The 21091-nt window shown below is 42.9% G+C and overlaps 1 protein-coding gene across 4 annotated transcripts in view; it reads right to left on the bottom strand.

Annotated features, from left to right (window-relative positions):
• CACNA2D3 (calcium voltage-gated channel auxiliary subunit alpha2delta 3) overlaps positions 1-21091 on the bottom strand; it is a 3251448-nt gene that overhangs the window by 950093 nt on the left and 2280264 nt on the right. For all 4 annotated transcript variants that reach the window (XM_069643639.1, XM_069643642.1, XM_069643640.1 and 1 more), the window contains 2 exons: positions 10564-10657; positions 128-223 (listed from right to left, as the gene is read on the bottom strand). In XM_069643639.1, the coding sequence (XP_069499740.1) occupies positions 128-223; positions 10564-10657 (190 nt within the window). The remainder of the gene's footprint in view (positions 1-127; positions 224-10563; positions 10658-21091) is intronic.

Genomic DNA, 21091 nt, shown 5'->3' with positions numbered 1-21091 from the left:
GCATTATTTAATATTGTTCCTATATATTAAAAGTGTATACCTGCTCATTTCATCTATACAAACATAGAACATGAGTTATTTCATTCATAACCATAATTCTTGCTCTGAACATTGACAGATTACTTACTGATTTGTAAGCTGTTCTGGACCCACAAACAGGTTGACACGTGATAGACCTGTACGAGTTCCAAGAAAGGCAACTTCCACTCCTTTGTCAGAATTTCTGAAACGGTACAGAACACAACAAGAGATACCATTTCCAGACTGAACATAAACATAATCATTTATTTTAGTCATAGAATGCACAGTAACATGCAACTTTTCAAACACACTAACATTGAGCATTTTTTACACTATAAGAATTGTACAACACAAAAGACAAACTTAAAAAAACACAAAAGCTTTCTTAAAATACTCAATGTTATAGGAAGTATAATTAGCAGACAATGTAGGCTAGCACTGCGTGCTTTATATCTGGGTGTCACAACTTTGATTGCCTGGAATATCCTTATGCTCCTTAGGCGGCAACTGAAGGGATGGGCTGATGAATTACGGTTCGTATTTAACCAAATGATTGCTCACTGATTTCTGTTCAATTTCTGTTGTATATTAACTATTTATCTTGTTTTAATATTTTGTGTGAAGTATATTTTATAGAAGTATATCTATGTATATTACCACTTATGATTTGATACCCAAGGCCCTCCGCATAAGGCCAGAGCCTGTCTTTGCCTTGTATTCCATAACAGCAGCGACACCGGGAGGGCAGGAGCCCATCCCTCACCGCCCAACGCCAGAATCCACAGCAGCGCTTCCATCTGAGGAGGCTGACATCAAGGTAACCCCATCTGCCATGCCTGTGTGCACCTATCTACAGTCTTCCCCACCTGCTACATGTGAGGAGACATGTGCGTGCAAATCTTGGCTCCCCACTGCTGAAATCCCCTGAGCACCGTGCATCTACACGAGGCCTGGTTCCTAAGATGGCTGCTGCATTATTTTTGTTTATTGGTTGCTAAGCAGCCATTCCAGCTGAGCCGCTGTTCACCCTGATTGGCTCCCGATGTCCTTATATCCTGACCTGCACCACCGGAAGGCACAAGCCAGCCCTCCCCACCCAAGGCCCTCCACATAAAGCTAGAGCCTGTCTGTGACTGTCCAGGCCTAAGGGCTGTGGGCCTACTGACTATGTCTGATCTCACCGCCTACCAGGAGCTCACATCTACCACTGGACACCGTTCTCCATCATGTCCTATAAGTACTCGTTCACTCCTCTTTAAAGCATGGTACATCTATCGTATGACAAGCTCCCCAGTACATACCTCCCATCAATTAAGTCATACCTATTCCATGACACGCGTGATCGGATCTAGAACCCTGCCTCTACTTTCAAGACTACATTTTGTCGGACCTGCATCAATGTTCCATGCCTTTTTACATGAAAGAATAACAATGTGCTCATTGCTTTTTTGTGGCCCTGTGGGAGCGTAGGCCACGATCACATGTGGCAATTGATGCTCTATACTGTCTTATTGGCTTGTGATCGATACATTCCACGAGATTACAGAAGGATTTGTAACACTGCTGCAAACTTCTGAATGTTAAAAATGTTGATCATTCTTTCTTTGCTGTCATATCAGCGCTTTGAGATCATACCAATGGTACATAAGGCACTATACAAATGCACAATAACATAACATAACATAACATAACATATTGTACAGTGTTTTTCCATTTCTTTGCTCATCTTGCACCCCCATACTGGCTTTTTTATGCTAATGCGAGCCACTGAATTTGTGGTGGGATCGGTGGTGAGTGCCTAAAATCTCCCCCAACATATTTGACGGTACTTGTTCTGTGTAATAGGTGAACATATGCATCAAATCAGGACTTGTTTGTTGATGGGTGTGTGTGTCGTTCCTAACTTGTGGTCTACAGTTTAACATGGGAGAGACGTGAATCAAGGAAGAATGGGATTTAATTTGTATTAAGCTGCTGGTTTTACAGCATCACCACTGATAGCAGGTCAGTGTATTGGGGCACATGCTTTGTATGGTACAGTGAAAGTTGGAATATTTGTTTTTTTCTCATTTTCAACGCGACATGGTACCTCACATGTAGCCGTTTTGGGTTTATATTAATATATATGAATTATATTTAAAATAGCACTACTGAATGCATTTGGTGATGTTATGTACATGTGTCCACATGTTAGGTCACAGGCAGTGGGAATCATTGTAAACAGTGAATCACCTGGGTGATCAGGAAATATGGCACATAGTGGTAGACGTTTGAAGTACTGTGGGAATGTGATATTGGTATCAGGAACATGCTACGTAAAGGCATTGTACAGGGATTATAAAACACATAAACCCTGACATATAAAAGCGTTTTTCAATTGCACAAGCCCACAGAAAGATTCCAGGCCATTATGTTCCAAGTGCATCTTGCATCTAAATTCACAGACATTGTTAGACGTTGCAGAAGCAGCTTATTTTCTTTTAGCATATGAGGTTAGTTTTGCCTTTATTGTGTTCCTGCATTAATGTTATGTTGGAAGATAGTGACAGTGGCGATTTACACAGATGCATTTCTGACTTTCGTACAGGCATTGGTGGGAACCCCATGTTGATCAGTTGAAGGGTTAGTGATTGACAATTATGTTAAAAGATTGACAATTAATGTTTAAAAAAATCATTAGTTTAGGACTGATGTACGCAAATGTCTAAAAGCTATTTACATTTCTTGTTTGAGTTATAGAGTTCTAACAAAGTTAATCAGGCATTTTACCAATATGTAGTTTTTCTGTTGTACAGAAGAAATTGCATTGCAAATGAACTGGTTTCGTGTTGGAGGCTCTTGCAGGTCCTTGTGCGCCGGATTCTGCACGCTGCCCAGGGGAGGCAGGACCATCACATGTCACGTGGAAGATCACGTGACCCACTACGAGCTATAAAGCACCCGCCCATCCGCCCGAGCGTTGTGACGAGTGACTTTTAATTGTGTTCCTGGAGGAACGTGTACTTTTCAACTACTGCCATTACCTGCACTGCGAGCTACGAACTGGTTTTGTGTTGGAGGCTCTTGCAGGTCCTTGTGCGCCGGATTCTGCGCGCTGCCCAGGGGAGGCAGGACCATCACGTGCCACGTGGAAGATCAAGTGACCCACTACGAGCTATAAAGCACCCGCCCATCCGCCCGAGCGGTGTGACGAGTGACTTTTCATTGTGTTCCTGGAGGAACGTGTACTTTTTGACTACTGCCATTGCCTGCACTGCTAGCTACGAACTGGTTTCGTGTTGCAGGCTCTTGCAGGTCCTTGTGCGCCGGATTCTGCGCGCTGCCCAGGGGAGGCAGGACCATCACGTGTCACGTGGAAGATCACGTGACCCACTACGAGCTATAAAGCACCTGCCCATTCACCCTTGCGGCGTTAAGCCCGGCGGGGACAAGGCCGTCATCTGCGCTGTTGTGCGGCTGTTTGGCGTGCTGTATGGTGTTGGCCGTATTTTGCGGTATTGCTTAAGTCACTAACCATATTTGCTCAGTGATAAATTATTTCTATATAAGTATAGACTTGCTGTTTTTAAAGCCCGTATCAAATCATAACAATGAAGAGAGGTATTATCACCTTAAACGTGGGTATGCCTGAGATTACTAAAACTCATGTCACTAATGTTGAGCGTTCTTTATCCAATTCACCGCTTTGCCCAACTAAGAAATGTCGCTTGAGTTCCACTCCTTGTGCAAGTACAAATAAACGCGCTGCAAAATCCAAAACCGATCCATCCTTGAATATGGATATTCGCCCATTTGTGTGCAACATAGACAACTTACACTCTAAAGAGGAGGGTCAGACTACCAAATTAGATGAAGTAATTGGCTCAACTACAAGGTCTGCCACAATATATAACCATTGTACTACTAACTTTCTCCCTGAGGCACGTTGCCCTCAAGATACCGCAGGTGCACCAGGAGTACAAATAAATGGTGGAATTATTGGCACTCCTACTGTCACATTTGCTAAAGAAAATGTTTCCTTGTCAGATAGTATACTTTTGAAAAATGTACTTACTGCAAAGACACATACTCCTGCAAATAATTCGGTTTCTATTGCAGGTGCTGCAAATGATGCTAAAGCACCCATCCTAAGCGATATGGCAGTAACAGATCTAGATATAAATGCTTCTTGTTTTACGGTACATACCCTTTCTGATAACCTCTCCAAATCACCGATTATGTTTACAAACATTAGTGATTCCTTTTCTGCGGAGAAAGTACCATTTATTGCTCCTACTCCTCGTAAAATTGCTTCCGATCATCATTGGTTAACGGAAGTTACAAATACACAAAATAACATGGTTACTATCGCTCTGTCGTCCATGAACACAGCCATCTTGTCCCTTGCCAAGTTGTTTGAAGCATTGGCCGCCAAGGCAGATGTGCATTCAGAGCAATTAAATCAGCTGTTATCTGGGCATCTTGATGTTGTGAACAAGTTAAATGATGTACATCTGCCACCTTGTCCATCTCTTCAGAGAAAATCTGTAAGCTCGCAAACTAGTGTATTGTTAGATAAGCACTGTCAAACATATCGTACCATACCTTATATAAGCAAGACTATTGTGGATTTGATGGTTAGTTCTAAAGAATCTGTGTCTGTCCCTGTAACTCAGGAGAAAAAATCTAACTACGCTTTATTTGGTAATACAGGCACTAAGACTCCTTCCTTAAAACAAATCAAATCTAAGGCGGGTGTGCAGAAGAAATCGAAAAATATAAAATCTGCCCCTAAACGATCTTCACAAATTAAAGCATTTGTCAAAAACATTACACTCCCATCATCCAACTCTAGAATGGCCTCTAAGGCAATAACAAAAAAATATTTAACAATGTCCCAGGCCAAGTCGACTCATGAGGCCATGGAGAAAAATAAATCTGTACAGTCATACAGTCCAATGAATGCTTTGGTAGATGTAGTGTTGACAGTGGATCAGGATGTATCCGTAAGTAATCCAAAAAAATTGTCAACCCTACAATCGATACAGTCTACACAAGAACAGATTTTGATGACCCAGAGACGGGAAATCAGACAGGCTGTTGACGATTATATGGCCGCTCAGCCGCCTTTAAAAAAGCTGGTATTACCAAATTGTAAACCCATTACTCTTGAGCCTATCACTTCGAGTTCTAATGTTAATCCCAGCTTTGGTGACTCTGGTTCTCTGGTTTCCCGGAAAACTCTGGGATTAGGACAACAAGTGATCGATGACACTTGGACAGCGCCTCATAAGAATAAATCACAAGAAGAAATTTCCTCCTGCTCGGATATTGAAACATTGATTAAGACCACACTAGTTAAAATTTTTAATACTGATACTTTTGCAGGTGGAAAAGTGCCCAAAATCGGGGCCTCAATAAATAAAACATCTTCTGAAACTAGTAATAACTCAGAGCCGAAAAATGGGAATTCTCGTCCAAGGAGACCTGCTGTCCATTCGCTGTCTTTCAAATGTTGTCCCTCTCCAGCCCCTCAGTATCACTTGAATCGTACATCTATTCTGGCCATATTTAGTGAGTTTCCAGAACTTGATGATATCGGTTCTATTGACATAGAACAAGTCGAAATTCCTAACCACTCGCAACGGTCTTCAGTAATTTTATGGATTAATTCCAGAATTGTAGTTAATACTATCTGGGCAGTTCGAGCAAAATTACTGGATTTGGGTTTCCTAGTCTCGGTAGATTCAAGTACAACAGAATCTACTTTAGGAGGAAATACTCTGCACCCTATGCATCAATCTATGAATCATAATTCAAACTCCGGTCCTCCAAAATGTGCTTGTAATCATAAGCAAACCCAGCGTTAGCATCAGGTTAACGATGAGGTCACTTTTTCCTTGATCAGCTGGAATTCCAGGGGACATCGACATTTGATGACTAATCGATTTAATAATTTGTCGAAATATGATGTCATATAATTACAAGAATCTTGGCTTTTGCATCTTCCCTCCTGGGATAATTATGATATTTTACTTATACCAGCTGAGAAGGGAAAACTTGGAAGACCCACTTCTGGTTTACTAGTGGCCGTGAAACAAAACATTGCTCTTAAACTTGAGCCATGGTTTTCTCCCAATTCTTTCATCCAAATGTCAAGGCTCATTGGTCCCGATATGCATTGTGCACTTATCAATGTATATTGGAATGCTTTAAGCATTACAGATGAGAAATTCTTGGCTAGTATGGTCAAGGCACTTGACCTTATTGTTTTAGATGATAACGTCAACACTATTGTCATAGCTGGAGACTTTAACCTTCATTGTCTCGGCTCGACTCATAGTGCAGAGCTGTGCCGTTTGAATAAATGGCTGAGTCTAGTTGAGGACAGAGGACTGTTTATGTTAAATGGATCAATTGCTCCTGATATGCCTGCTAGAGCAACATGGCAGCGCGCGTTTAGTAAGGGAATTATTGATTATATTTATGTAGATAGTCGCATGTTGAATAGGGTTAAATCGTTTCAGGTTATAGACGTAGAAGTAAGTGATCACAATATTCTTAATATGTCCTGGACTTATAAACTCCTTATGAGCCATGAAGCATCTCAATGCTTAAGAGGTTCCATAAATGTGAATACAGCTAGGAATAGATTATATTGGACAGAACCCTCCTTGGAAGCATTTAGACATCACTATGATGATCAATTAAAACATCAGTATTCGTTGGATCACAACTGCATGGTCATATATTATGAACTAATGCAACTATTCCAACCTGCGTCTATTGCACATACACAAAAACAACCCCCTCACTTCCACGCCTTTGACCATGAAATCAAAGCCATGAAAGTTTTAGTGCTAGCAGAAAAAAGGGCGGCTTTTAAACAATGGCGACAAACAAAGAAAAAAGCTTATCTTGATTAAGACCAGATATAGAAACTGGCTAAGAGGTAAGCGGGCTAATCTATATCAACAAGATGGCAGTAAGTTGTTAAAAGTATTGGCAAGTAAAAATTCTAAAGAATCATGGGATATTATCAATCAAGCCACTGCAGGACATCAGGCTGCTATTCAGATAAATGGGGTGAGCGAAGGGTCTTGGGTTCAATATTATTCTAATTTATATGGCTCTCACACCACTATACTAGATAGCCATGAGCTTCCATAACAAACGATATTTAACCTTAGTTTTGATAAAGAAGATCTTTTATTTTTTATTAATAAAGCCAATTGCTCACGGGCCCCTGGACCTGATGGTCTGTCAAATATGCATCTGAAGCAATTCCCTACAATCTGGGCTGAAATTTTGTACTCCATGTTTTCGAATATGCATAAGACCCAGTGTATTCCAGCATCATGGAAACAGTCCATTGTTGTTCCTATTTATAAAAAAGGTGATCGCTCTGACCCGGCCAGCTACCGCCTAATATCCTTGTTGGACGTACCGTGGAAAATCTTCTGTCGTCTAATCTTAAGAGACTTACATGTGTGGTCTAAAAATAATCATATGACAGACCCTTTTCAATCTGGTTTTATTTCTGGAGTTGGTACCTTGCCTAATATTATGACTATTAATATGTTAAAATCTCAATATGCAGCACGGAAGCAACCTTTACATTTTGCTTTTATAGATTTCATGTCAGCTTTTGACTCTATAAAGAGAGAATTGATGTTTCAAAAATTACACCTTTTAGGCTGTCCACCGTCACTGCCAACTCTTATTGTCCAGTTACACTCTAACACTACCATGCGTGTAAGATTAGATTTAGAGGGGCTTTTGTCATCCTCCTTTTCTACACACATGGGTCTCAAACAAGGGTGTATATTAGCCTCTTTTTTGTTTAATTTATTTATTCTTGACTTGACTGAACTTTTCTCTGGGGTTCGCTCTGATGCCCCAGAGTTAGGAGGTCAGCGTATAGGATGACTACTATACGCGGATGATCTGGTCTTAATATCCCAGACTCCTAAAGGATTACAAAATCTATTAACTGCGCTTTCAAGTTATGCTGAAGACAATCACCTAAGTGTGAATTTTGATAAATCTCAGATTTTGACGTGTAAATTCCAAGTTAATAGAAAACCCACTTGTTTTATTTGGTCTATCGGTAGTGAAGCCCTGAAATTTGTTTCGGAATACAAATATTTGGGCCTCATGGTACAGAATACACTAATTGACAAGGTTTATATAAAAAATTTGCAGTCTAAATTAGCTAACTTGATTTCGCAAGCAAAAATTTTGATTTTCAAGTACGGCAAATTCACTTTAAAACACCTTCTACTCTTCTATGAAAAAAAGGTAATACCTATATTGTTATATGCTGCAGAATCCAAGCTTGGCTTTAACGATAAAATGTGGAATAAGCTCGAAGCGGTATTTTGGAAAAGAGTTTTATGTTTACCAAACTGTGTTCCCATGCCTATAGTAAGATTTGAACTTGGCCTGAATTCAATTGCTTCTAGAGTCAAATGGCGGATGTGTGTCTTTTTCCGCAAGTGCTTATTGGGCCTGGGAATGAACAATATACTAAGCACTGTAGCACGGTATTTGATCTCCTCCACGCAATTTTATCCACGCACGTGGCGTAATTATGTAATTGATATCTTGCTTGAAGCTAACATATCAATACCACTTTTACTTGAAAATTCTGCACGGGCAAAGAAAAGGTTTTATCAATGGGCATGGATTTCCAATCAAGCAGTATGCCTTAAATATAAAGACTTCAACAGAAGCATCTTTGGTCATAAACCTTTGGGTTATGCCGCGCCTTATTTGTTAAAATGTCCTTCAGCGGACATAAGGAACAAATACTTACGGTTTAGATTGAATTTGTATCCAACCAGGGAAGTCCTTGCTAAGCGGCATTTTATTCCAATGAATTTGTCCTATTGTCGCTATTGTGGACTAATTGATGAAAAGGAGACGCTGCAACATTTGATTATTTCTTGCAGTGACCTGCACGAGCAACGCTCAAAATTCTTCCTTAATTCAATGAATTTTTATAGTCAAAAAGATGACATGCAAATTTGGGAAGCAGTGTGTACAATCCGATTACTAGTACAATTTCTTGATGTAATTTTACCTGTTATAGTTAAGTAATCTTGGAATTACTTAATAAGTAATGAGTTGGACCAGACCATCATTGGCCTTTGAAATTTGATGTGTAAATGTATACCTTCTGTTCTGTTCTTCCTTTATAAGTAATAATATAATGTAATGTAGTGAATTTTATGCATTTTATTGTTTTGAAAAGTTGAATTGTTCAGCTACATCAAAATAAATAAAAAAAAAATAAAAATGATGTGGTCCAAGTCGCAAACATGCTATTGTGCTTTAACTCAGATTTAACTCAGAAGTGCTCTTTTAGTGACATTTATTGGAGCAAAAACAATTGGTATGGATGATGGTAGAGAGAAAGTGGGTATGCATGCAAATTCACGTTAGTGATGTGTCATCATTCCCTAGATGTGTACCTTGCGATTTGCTGAAAAGGGAACATTCTGTGGGTCTTCCTTCTCAGGAGATAATATCACGGAAAGAGTAAAAGAAGTCCTGTCTTGACACAACAATGCTGATTTTGTACACGTTTATGCTATGATTAGTGTGCCTTATTGTGTTTATAACTTTACTGATTCCTATCAATCACAACCTTCTGCCACAGAATTGCCAGTTAAGTGAGTCAGCATCTGTGAATCTTGTCATTTACCTTAGCATGACATTAAATACCGGTTATTGACAGGGTTTTATTGTGAAGTCATATATTATTGAACTGAACAGACATAATAAACACCTTAATGATGATATAATTCCATTTTACATAGGATTATTATGTTATGTATATGAGTGCATTATTGGGAAATCTGAGGCTACACTTGGCATATGACTAAAGCACCTGCACGTGTACACCTTACACATAGCCACTTGAGCCTCCACGTGACATGACAGACACAAACCTATTTTATTAGTTGCGTGCGTCACGTGCTTTCTGTAGTTTGGCCTCTCAGCGTCAAAATAACGTACATGGCCATTGACAACATTTTTTAACTCAAGATGGTATTTAAATCACTGTTTATGATAATGTAGTGTGTATGCAGTGTTGTAAGAGATGTGGATATTACAGTATTTCACGTACTGTGCAGAATATAAAAAACACAATCGTTCAGATACTTTGCCTGCATCCTGAAACGACCTCGATATTTATGGTTGTGAAAAAAAACCATCATTTCCTTATGAGCTAGACCAAAACTAATCTGGCTTGTCTCAAACAGTTTCCTTGTCTAGCAGCTTGAAAGCCTTTCCAACATTTCACATTCTGTGGGCTCTGGTGTTACAAAACACATAGTTGTCCATATCACACGCTATTTTCTAACATGCTTCTTACAGTAAGGCATCCATGACTTCCTGAATTATGTCAACAATTGTGAAACCATGCTCTTACTTGATTACAGACACTCTGCATTTTTTTAGGTGGTGTGATGGTGTGCTTTATATCCATGTTTAGAGCTATTAAACCCACTGAAGCATTTAGATTGTAAGCATTTGGAATGCGTTTCCACTTACTCTGATTTGTTAAGCGCTAAACTAGTCCAGTAGGCTTCAATAGGTGCACTGACCATTGCATCAAATAACACCTCCTGTATCAATTCCTTGTCACCTGCACAAAAACAAAATATAAACTGCAATAACCAGAGACATGTCGCCAAGCAGATTTAGAATGAAACGACGCGTGTACATAGTTAAATTAGACATGAACAAATCTGGATGCATCGTTTTTGCACATCAGGGGCCAGTTTACAGAAGGTTTGCACCGGTGCAAGTGCAAAGTTGCACGGTATTAGCACTAGGGCAAAGTTTGTCATGATTGCTCCATGACAAGTGCAGCTTGGCATGGTATAAGCACCAGGGCAAAATTGGCCTTGGGCAAAAAAAGATACATTTTCACTGCATTATTGCAACAGGGCAAAGATGCTAATGCATCGAATATGTATCTTTTTTGCACTATGGCAATTTTCGCTCTGGTGCTTATACCATGCCAAACTGCACTTGTCATGGTGCAATTGTTTTGTAATAGTCCCAGTGTTTTTAAAAATAGGGCAAACTTTGCCCTAATGCTAATACTGTGCAAACTTTGCACTTGCACTGGTGCAACATTTCTGTAATCTGACCCCTTATTCTCACACTACCTGAAGCAGACTCGTGCAATAAAAACATCAGAGCACTAGATGTCAATATAAGCTCAGAGTAATTACTATTGTTTTGATACATATATGTGCATTTGCTAAATGCGTTTCTACCCGGCCTGCACTAATTGCATAAGCGATTAGAACATTTGCATTTGATATGCACAAAATCGCTTTGCACTGCATGATTTTCACTTCACACTGATAGATTATGTTGCAACTTGTCTGCAGTCGGAAAACAAATGGAAACTAAGGAGGGTGACCGGGGTGACGATTGGGGATCAGTGATTAACACATCTATGATTCAAAGAGGGATCATTCAGAAATGCCCTCTCGCAAATCACTGACTTACTGATGTGTGTGGAAACACAGGAGGTGACCAGTTGCTTTGTAATTCACGAGGAAGACAAGGATAATATCAGATGATCTACCTTTCCATGTCCTTCCAAGTACATCAATCGATTTGAATGCATACATGTGTACCCGGCAGCTGTATCCCCTTTTTAAACAGTTATAACTTTCTTCCCAGTTAGGTTTGTGCTATATAAAAAACAGCACTTAGATATATACATATGAATGCAGACATTATTGATCATAGTACCAGAGTATTAAGCATCATTTTCCCTTTTCTCAAATGTACTAAGGTTGGAAATCTCAAACATGCATTACATTGTGTAATCCCTTACAGACGTGTATATTAGCATACATTCCAGCTGCCAAAATAGTGATAAGACATCGGGGCTCATAATGAGTCTGGCGGTAATACAGCAGTAATTCCACCTTGGCGGAATTACCATTACCTGTGTGGTGTCTGGCTGAATCATCGCTGTGTTACAACTTGGCGTGAGCGTGCACTCACCATTGGCAGCAACGCCGAAACTGAGTCCTGGATGGTAATTCTACCCGATTTCAGTAGAATTACCATTGCTGCTATACATTTGGCAGTAATTCCACTGGTGGAATTACTGTCAGCAGAATAGCATCAACATCGGAACGGGACACACAGCAGCAGCCATATTGAAAAAAATCATTCCGCACTGAATCCACCACTCCCTGTAGCCATGTCAATGCACCCAAAGGCAATGCCATCCAATGCGTATGCAAGCAGAGCCAGATTTAGGCATCAGTGATGCGGCAGTCACCCAGGGTGCCACATCTGCCCCCCTGGTATGCCAGTTAGAGGAGTCTGAAAAGGGCTCCCCTGAGCTGGTGTCTTGAAGGCTTCCAATTGTAACAGAGAGCACCCTGCTCCCCTGCTGGTGCAGGGAGTCAATCATTTCAACAGAGCACTGCTACCATACCAGCATGGGGCATCCTTTGGAGGACTACCCCATGCTGGTATAGCAAAAGCACTGTGTTGAAATTATTAATTCCCCTCTCCATTTCACATTGCAAAGGGGTCAGGGTAGCCACAGACCGGAATGGCAACTGAGTTGCTGGGCATGTGGTGCACATGCAACCTGCCACATGTGCAAGCCTGGGTTGATTGGAGGCACAGGGCCTTACAGGGAAATTATCAAACACTGCTTATTGCTATTGTCTTTCAAAGGGCCAAACAAGGAGTGTCAGGTAAAAGGCAGCAGGCTGTCATCAGTGACTCTTCTAAGCTCTGCTTATGGGTGATTGGCAAACATGGAATTCGTAAGGGGGAAACGTTACTGTGCTGTGACATAGCCAGCTGAGTCTCTACTGAGGCTTGGCCAGGTACTGGGAGTCAGGGCAAACGTTGAGTGATAAGGTTGAAATTAGTGATCATTGTATTGTGGCCATTGTCCGTGCATGTGTGCTGTAGATGTGTTTGAAGTTTGAAGTTTAGTTTATTTGTAAAGCACAGCCAGGCCCATGGGCAACCGGGCGCATAATCTTAGACACAGGTTACATTAAAAGTATACACAGAATACCAATTTACAAGTTATACACAGAATACAAATGTACAGGTTATAGTACAAGTACAGTATAGCGTATATACACAAATGAGATATATCACAAGTATGAAGCAAAACTTGAATGAGGAACTTCATAAGTTCTGAGTGAACAGCCAAGATTGGCGTTGTTCTTGAAAGTTAGGAACGAAGGTTCAGTTTTGATGGAGGTCGGCAGAGTGTTCCAGAGTTTGGAAGCTAGGAGAGAGAAGCTCACACCACCCGCTTTTTGGAGTTTAAATCTGGGCAAGGTTAGACTGTGAGTTTGGGCTGATCTGGTGGGTCGGGAGGAGGTGTGGAATGTAAGACGAGAGGAGAGGTAAGGTGGGGCATTGTTGTTCAGGCATTTATGAGTCAAGGCTAGTGTTTTCAAGGCAATTCTTTGTTTTACCGGGAGCCAACATAAATCAGATCTGACAATGGAGATATGGGACCGTCTGGGGATATTGAGAGTTGCCCTTATGGCAATATTTTTGGATAGTTTGCAGTTTATTGAGGTTAGACTGACTGGTCCCTAAGTAGAGGGCACTGCAGTAGTCGATTGTGGACATAATGAGTGTTCTAGCAAGGGCAATGCAGTTATGAGGGTTCAGAAAGGGTCTGCAGGCGGTGATGAGTTTGAATGTATAGACCGATTCCGACCTTACTGCATTTGTTTGTCTGTTCAGGGAGAGGGTAGAGTCCATAGACACCTAAAGTTTTAGTGTCTTTAGAGACCTTGATGACATTGCCGTCAATGATGAAGGACTTGTAGGCTTGGTCTAATTTGTTGAGACGTTGAGTTCATCCTACTAGTAAGAGCTCAGTCTTGTCGTCGTTAAGGCAAAGTTTGTGTTGCGCCATCCAGGCCTGAATGACTAGGTAGACATCATTCAAGGATTTGGTATCGGCTGTGTAATCACCAGTGATGGGAATGAGTATCTGGGTGTCATCGGCGTAGTTGGTGTAGGAGACACCCAGATAGTCGAGCACATCGAAGAGGGGCTTGGAGAAAATGTTGTACAGTGTGGGCGATACGCAAGAGCCTTGAGGGATGCCACAGTGAATGGTAGAGGAGTCTGCCGATGCTGTAGGTGAGAAGACCCGCATGGATCTGTTGCTAATGAAGGAGTGGATCCAGGCATTAGCAGAGTCAGAGAAGTAGGCCACTGAGTCATTGCAGGAAATTGATGCAAGTACCACATATCCACCGAATGCTGTAGGTCCGGTTCAATGACATGGGCCTTGCATGGTGTACACAGTAAGAGGACGTTTTTAGTGATCAAATGCATTACATGTCATGAAAGGGAAATATGCATTGCAGGCATTCCCAAGGACACAACACAGATGTGATGTTGTGCTGGACATTTGTTTTTCTGACCTTTTTCTCTGGGTAGGTCATATGGGATTGATTTAGGGGCCAGTAGCCTGTTATTTTGGGGAATTGTAAGAACATTGTAGCCTATGTGCGTACATGTTGAGGTATATGATAGTTGTATCTATTCTGTAGCCGGTGAGGATTCCCCAGCGGAATATTAGTCTGGATCATCTACCAGCACAGGCCAGATAGCTGTGTCTGATGAGTATCTCCAGTGATTTCAGGCAATAGAATGTTGCTACTGATGTGGATGACATTTTACAGGAACTCACAAAGCAGGATGAGGAGGTGTTTCCTCACTTAATGTTAGAGGCTGTGTCAGAGGAAGAAATCCAGTCCACCTTGTTTGGAGTGCCCATGGCACAAAAACCATCATCTGAAAGTGGCAGAGTCAGTGGGGCACATGTGAGTCAAGATTCAAATGTAGCTTGTTCTGGTGTGTCTACAGCTGCATGACCTGTACCTGTGTCCGCACCATTACCAAAAACAATAGATGAATCCTAAGTGCTGAATGGGCCGAGTACATCTGGTGCAGGACATCATCCACAGATTGTTGGGTCATTACAACAGAGCAGACCATTTTCATCACACCTGTGTAGGCCACACACACATAGTGTTCCATTGGCTGCTAGTAATCTAAGTGGGGTGAGGAGTAGCTACCTTTGAGCAGCAGACAGGGACAAGTCATGCAGGAGGTGCGTGAGAATATTACCCAGATGGGCAATGCAGTGGTAGTTGGCACTGTGGATCTTCGCCAGCAGATGCGTGCTTTGAGGGAGGGCATGTGCCAGGACATGGACTTCAGGTAAAGCATGCGCCAGGGCATGGAGGCATTGACAGAAAGCATGTACCAACATAGTGGGCTCGAGGGAAACCTTGAACCAGGACATAGTGCCAATCGAAGAACAGCTTGCAGCAGGACATGCCTGCAAATGGTGGGTTCTTGCACACCTCTTTGTCATGAATTGCTGTGACAATGGATGATCATACTTTGGCACTATGTGGGTTGAATGGTCTCCCATTTGAGCTTGGTGGGTCCCAATGAATGTGGACATGTTGCCTCCCCTGGATTGGCTTACTTGTGATATACATCATATTTGTTTGAACCTGCCTGCTGGTATGTAGGTATTGACATTAAGGGCAGTGTTTAGGATGTCTGCTGGTGTGATGTATTTTGTTGGCAGTGTAGTTATTCTTTAAGAGTTCTATTTCTGATGTTGTCTACTTGTGTTGTGGCCAACACGTTTTGGTATACAATTTTGCTCCTCATAGTCAAAGTTATGTTCCATGGCACAGCCTAGTGTGTGATCTGTCATCTGCAGGTGAAGCTGCTGACATCCTGTCACGGAGAGTACACTTCTCTTACACTCTTAGGGGTGCATATATTATCCTTTCGCTGCATCTGTGAATGTTATGCGCTCTGACACTAACGAATAAGGTTGTCTGCAAGTGTGATGTTTGGTTATGTGTATTTTAAACTTTCTACAATGGCTGTGTGTCCTGGAGTTGTGGTGGGTGTTGGTTGCAGTGTGTCATCTCGTGATGTATGTAGGTTTTTGGGGCTGATGCATGCTGGTCATATTGTTGATGATTTGGGGAATATTACTTTATGGCATGCTATATATAAATCAACTGTGGCCCACTTCCTTCCAGGGCTGGAGCCCTGCAACACCAGCAGCCGTGTTATGCCACCAGCTGCCTGTGTCGCCACTCTACTGCAGGAGCAGCTAGAATTAATAGTGATCGCCACCAATGCTGCTTGTAACCCTGCCTGGTTGCCGAAAATTATGCTGGTAAATCCTTTAGATTGCAGCATCTACCCAGGCTAGGCCCCGACTAACTTATTTGCGTCTGAATCCACTTCAGCACATCACCCCGACACCGTGCCATGAGGAACAGCAGTTTCTTCCCTGCAGCTGATCCTAAAATGGCCGCCGACCGCTCTTTGTTTATCATGGTTGCAACTTGGGCTCACTGCTATAGGCAGAGAGGTAGGCTGGAGGCGGAAGCCGGCCCACCTCGTCTAAGGCCCACGCAGACCAAGGCCCCTCCTGTCTGCCCCTGTCGGAACCTGCGCTACGGCACCAAACACTGCTCCGCTGAGCCTTTTATCTTCGCTTATGCCGCTGGAACTGTAAGCAACTAACATTCGAACTGAACATCCGTTCACCCCGCCAGCCCGGTAAGAGACTTGAAGTGCATTTGATATCCTGCATACCAGTCCCAATACAGCCTGCAGCAAATTAACGAGCGCCTCTGATCCGCAAAGCATTTGTGCTGACCTAGCCTCCCTTGTAACTACAGCGCTGCCTTGCCCAACCTCTATTTATATATATTATTTGCAGCAGCTACACCGCTAACATTTTGCATTCAATACGGAGTTGTATGATGCCTGTCTACCTTATGCTGCTCCATTTTCATACTGTTAATGCTCTATTACCACAACGTTGAGGCATGTACTGTATTTTGCAATCTGTCTGCTGTTTGAAAACTGCTGCACTACTGTAATTATTGACTGCCGTTAACACCCAGTCTCAGTACCTTCACGCACCGTCGTGTACCACCTTAGTGTCAAGATTAGCCTGACACAAACCTTAGTTTGACACATGCTATTTTACCTACTGTTTGCCACTGACTGCCTGATTATTTCTGCCTTAGCATGCACATTAAGAACCCTTCGACTTATACTGTATAACCTGTACTACTACACTCCCCTTGAACACGCACCATTGTGCCTCTATATCTAACCTAATTTATAGGCCACCTGTGTCGCGATATGCCGCTGTGGACCCTTGCCAGCCTCCTCCTCACACACCTTATCACTATCTTGCAATTAGTCAGTGCACATTGTGCACCACCTATCTGTACCTCCGAGATCCTCCTTCACCACCCCTGCAGGCACTCCCCCACAATGATCCACAGTACAATACCACTGACTCACCACCTCTCCTCACCCCTCACACTCACGCATAACATTATAACTAACTCCCTCACTGACTACTCCACCAACCCATATCTCAATGCACCTGCCTTGTGGCTTCAACATTTCGCCATGAAACATACACCCAATCAACCATGCTCACTCCAACTCAGGAAGGCCAGACTTAGCTCCAGACTGCCTCACATACTGTGCGCCCATCGTAACACACACCATCACTACACCCCCAGCCCACGCCCAACTACGCAAACTCTACCGGACCACCTTGTGCCTTCCCTTAAAAAAGAATTAAAGGGAGCCCTCATCAATGCTAGATCCCTCACGGCCCACTCTCTTGACATCGCAGACATTATCACCGCCCAAAACCTCGACTTTATTGCCATGACGGAAACCTGGCTACATGCTCCCTCAGGCCCGCTCCTGGCCCTCGCCATTCCAGATGGATACTCCATCCGTAGAAATGACCGCCAATCCAACCTCTTCAAAGGTGGCGGCGTCGCATTCATACATAGGGATAACATCAACATGAGACTCATTCCCAAAACTCAATTTAGCTCTGCCGAATCCCTATCAGTTAAACTCTCCCTATCACCGACCAACACCACATCACTACACCTTATCTACAGACCACCAGGACCCCTCATCTCCTTTTCGGAGGATATTACATCCATCCTTACTGACAACACCAAGCTCAATTTCCAAGTGCTGCTACTGGGCGACCTCAATCTTGGCCCATCAGACCACAAGGATCTCATGGCCACTGGGGTTGCTAGTAGCATCTCTAACTTAGGCTTTCAGCAATGCATTCTTGAACCAACCTACAACAAGGGCAGAAAGCTTGATTGGATTGTAGATTTAAACTGCAACACATCGATAAACTCCAATTCCGCCTGTGCCTGGCCCGACCACCACATCATCATCATCTTTCATATACCAGCCAACAACCCTTGTCCCAAACCTAACATAGCTCCCCCTATTCCTACAAGGAACAAAAAGGACATTACTAGGGACAAACTACTCCCCCTCATCTTACCTGTTCTTAACAATTGTGCCTCACAGCACAACGACCCCACAGTCCTAGTGGACACCTTCAATCAAACATTGCTCAAAGCCATTAATACCATAGCACCCCTCAAACTACGGAAAGCTAAACAACGAGATCATTTGAATTCATGGTTTGCGCCGCAACTTAAAGCACTACGCAAAGAAAAAAGTAAGGCTGAAGCACTTTGGAAAAGTCTTCCATGTGTGACTAATAAAGACAACCTCTTCATCGCATCCCTTAATTACAAGGAAGCGATCGTACAAGCACAAAAGAGACTTACAAACAGCGTATCTTGCAAGCAGAATCCAACACGAAGGAGTTATTCAAAATTCTTAAAGAGTTAGAATCCCCTTCGCCCATCCTAGACACATGTAGCAAAGACAGTACATGGTGCAACAATATCCAAAATGCTCTCCTCACTAAAATAACCACCTTACAAAATCCAAAATCAGTGCTAAACAACATTGCCTTCTTACCTCTTCCCAAACTAAACTCCTGGCACCTAATGTTACGCTCACCCGGTATCCATGGGGACACCTGTATACCCTGGTTGCCGGATTCCCCCCAGATTTACTCAATTCGGGATGATGTCTTCTAGGGCAGGTGGGCCTGAAAACACAGGAGGACTGGACTTAGGCACAGATTTCGTTTCCTCCCACCAGCCCCTTGGACTCGACCTGATGGCCCCCTCCTCATCTTGTTATGATGTCTGGCGTGCTCTCTGTCCTGCTTTCTGCGCAGGGGCGCGTAGTTCCTGCGGGTTGAAGCGACCGAGTTAACTTCACTGATGCCAACCCATTTAAGTGTCTTTAAAGAGGTAAGTTCGATTATTGCAGTCTCTAAGGGCCTTTGCTTTTCCTTAGGGTTATTAATGTCTTTCCCTGATTGTTTCCCCCTTAGGTATGGGTTCGGCTCCTGCCGGGATTTATGGAGGCGGAGCGTATGAAGAAAGGTGGGTTCAGCGCGAAGTGCGGAGCGCTAATGTCTTTTTGGGCTAACCTGTATTCTTTATTCCTTTACAGGTTACAAATGTCTTTCTGGGCATGCAGTGATTTCCGGAGCGGAACCAGCCAAGATATTCCCAACCAGGTGAGGAGATTTCGGTTGCTGCTGTGATTGCGTTGTCCCTTTTTCTCTCCTCTCCAGGTGCTTCGTTCCAGTGCGGGCGCAATGTCCTGAAGATGCTGCCAACGGGATGGAAGACCGCGAGCAGCTGGGAGCGAAGGATGGAAGACTGCAGGTAAGCTGGAACTGCTAATGATGTTCTTTTGTCTCCTTTGCAGGTCCGCGATTCCAGGAACGCCGGGTGCTGGTCTCTGAACACAGTGAGTGTTACGCTGCTGGATGCAGAATAATGTGAAGCACGTTCTTTAGCTTGGGTGTGGTTTATATAGCCTACGCTGTAAAGTAGTCCAGGTAAAGTAGTCCGGGCTACCACACCCCAAAACACTGCACCGCATAGTCTGGTTCTTAGGGACTAGACTGTGTGGGTGTCTCCATGTTGGCTGCAGGCCTCCACATAAAAAGTATTCTCTTCAAGTCCCATTCCAAATATAAGCCTGGCGCCAAAGGCACCAGGACTGACTCCAGGAGAGTCCCCGGTGAAGATGCAAGGTCCTTGGGGCCCGTAATGAACCCCGAGCCCTAACCCTACCTGGCATGTGACCATGCCAGTGGGGTTCTGGGTCATGGGTCGTGACACCTAAGACGGCCACCCCCTCCTTCACCCACACCCCATTCAGCTTTGCACCTCTCACCATCCCAGAGGTTGAAAAAATCATTAGCAATCCAAAACCTTCCAACTGCCAAGGTGATTTGTGCCCTACACCCATCATTAAGGAATCGGCACACAACCTTGCCACCTTCATCACCTCCTTCATCAACTCTTCATTTCATTCTGGCATAGTGCCTGACAATCTGAAGCACTCATGGGTCATCCCCTGCTAAAAAAACCTACTCTGGACCCCTCGATATCGTCCAACTACAGACCCATCTCTACGGCCCGTTCCTTCTAAAATTCTAGATAGAGCAGCCTATTTTCAGATCCAGAAGTACCTGGAAACTAACAATTTACTTGGCACAAGACAATCTGGCTTTAGACCCAAGCACGGGACAGAAACAGCCTTATTAGATCTCAAAACTCAAATTGAGGATTTAAAAGACAATAGCAAACTGGCCCTCCTTCTACTCCTTGACCTCTCAGCAGCTTTTCGATTTGGTCAATCACCAAATCCTCTGCCATCATTTGAAATCAGCTGCCCACTTCTCTGAAAAAGCTACTAACTGGATTAGTTCCTTCCTGGACAATAGACATATGAGAGTATTTTCACCTATCTCATTTGCAGATCCAAATCCGGTCCCCTGTGGAGTGCCACAAGGGTCTTGTGTATCCCCTATACTTTACAATGTATTTACCAAACCCTTTTTCGATGTGCTTGACTATCTGGGTGTTACCTACACCAACTACGCTGATGACACCCAGATACTCATTTCTATCACTGGTGACTGTATTGTTGATTCTAAATCTTTGAATGACATCTACCAAGTTGTCCAAGCCTTAACACTTTCAATATCGATGGCAACTCCATGAAAGTGTCCAAAGATACAAAAACTCTGGGAATCTATCTCGATTCTACACTCTCCCTT

Source organism: Ambystoma mexicanum, chromosome 2p (genome assembly GCF_040938575.1).
Source record: "Ambystoma mexicanum isolate Mex_15411 chromosome 2p, UKY_AmexF1_1, whole genome shotgun sequence".
NCBI lineage: Eukaryota > Metazoa > Chordata > Amphibia > Caudata > Ambystomatidae > Ambystoma > Ambystoma mexicanum.
Note: the sequence above shows the minus strand (reverse complement) of the source record. Positions and strands in the feature narration are given on the sequence as shown.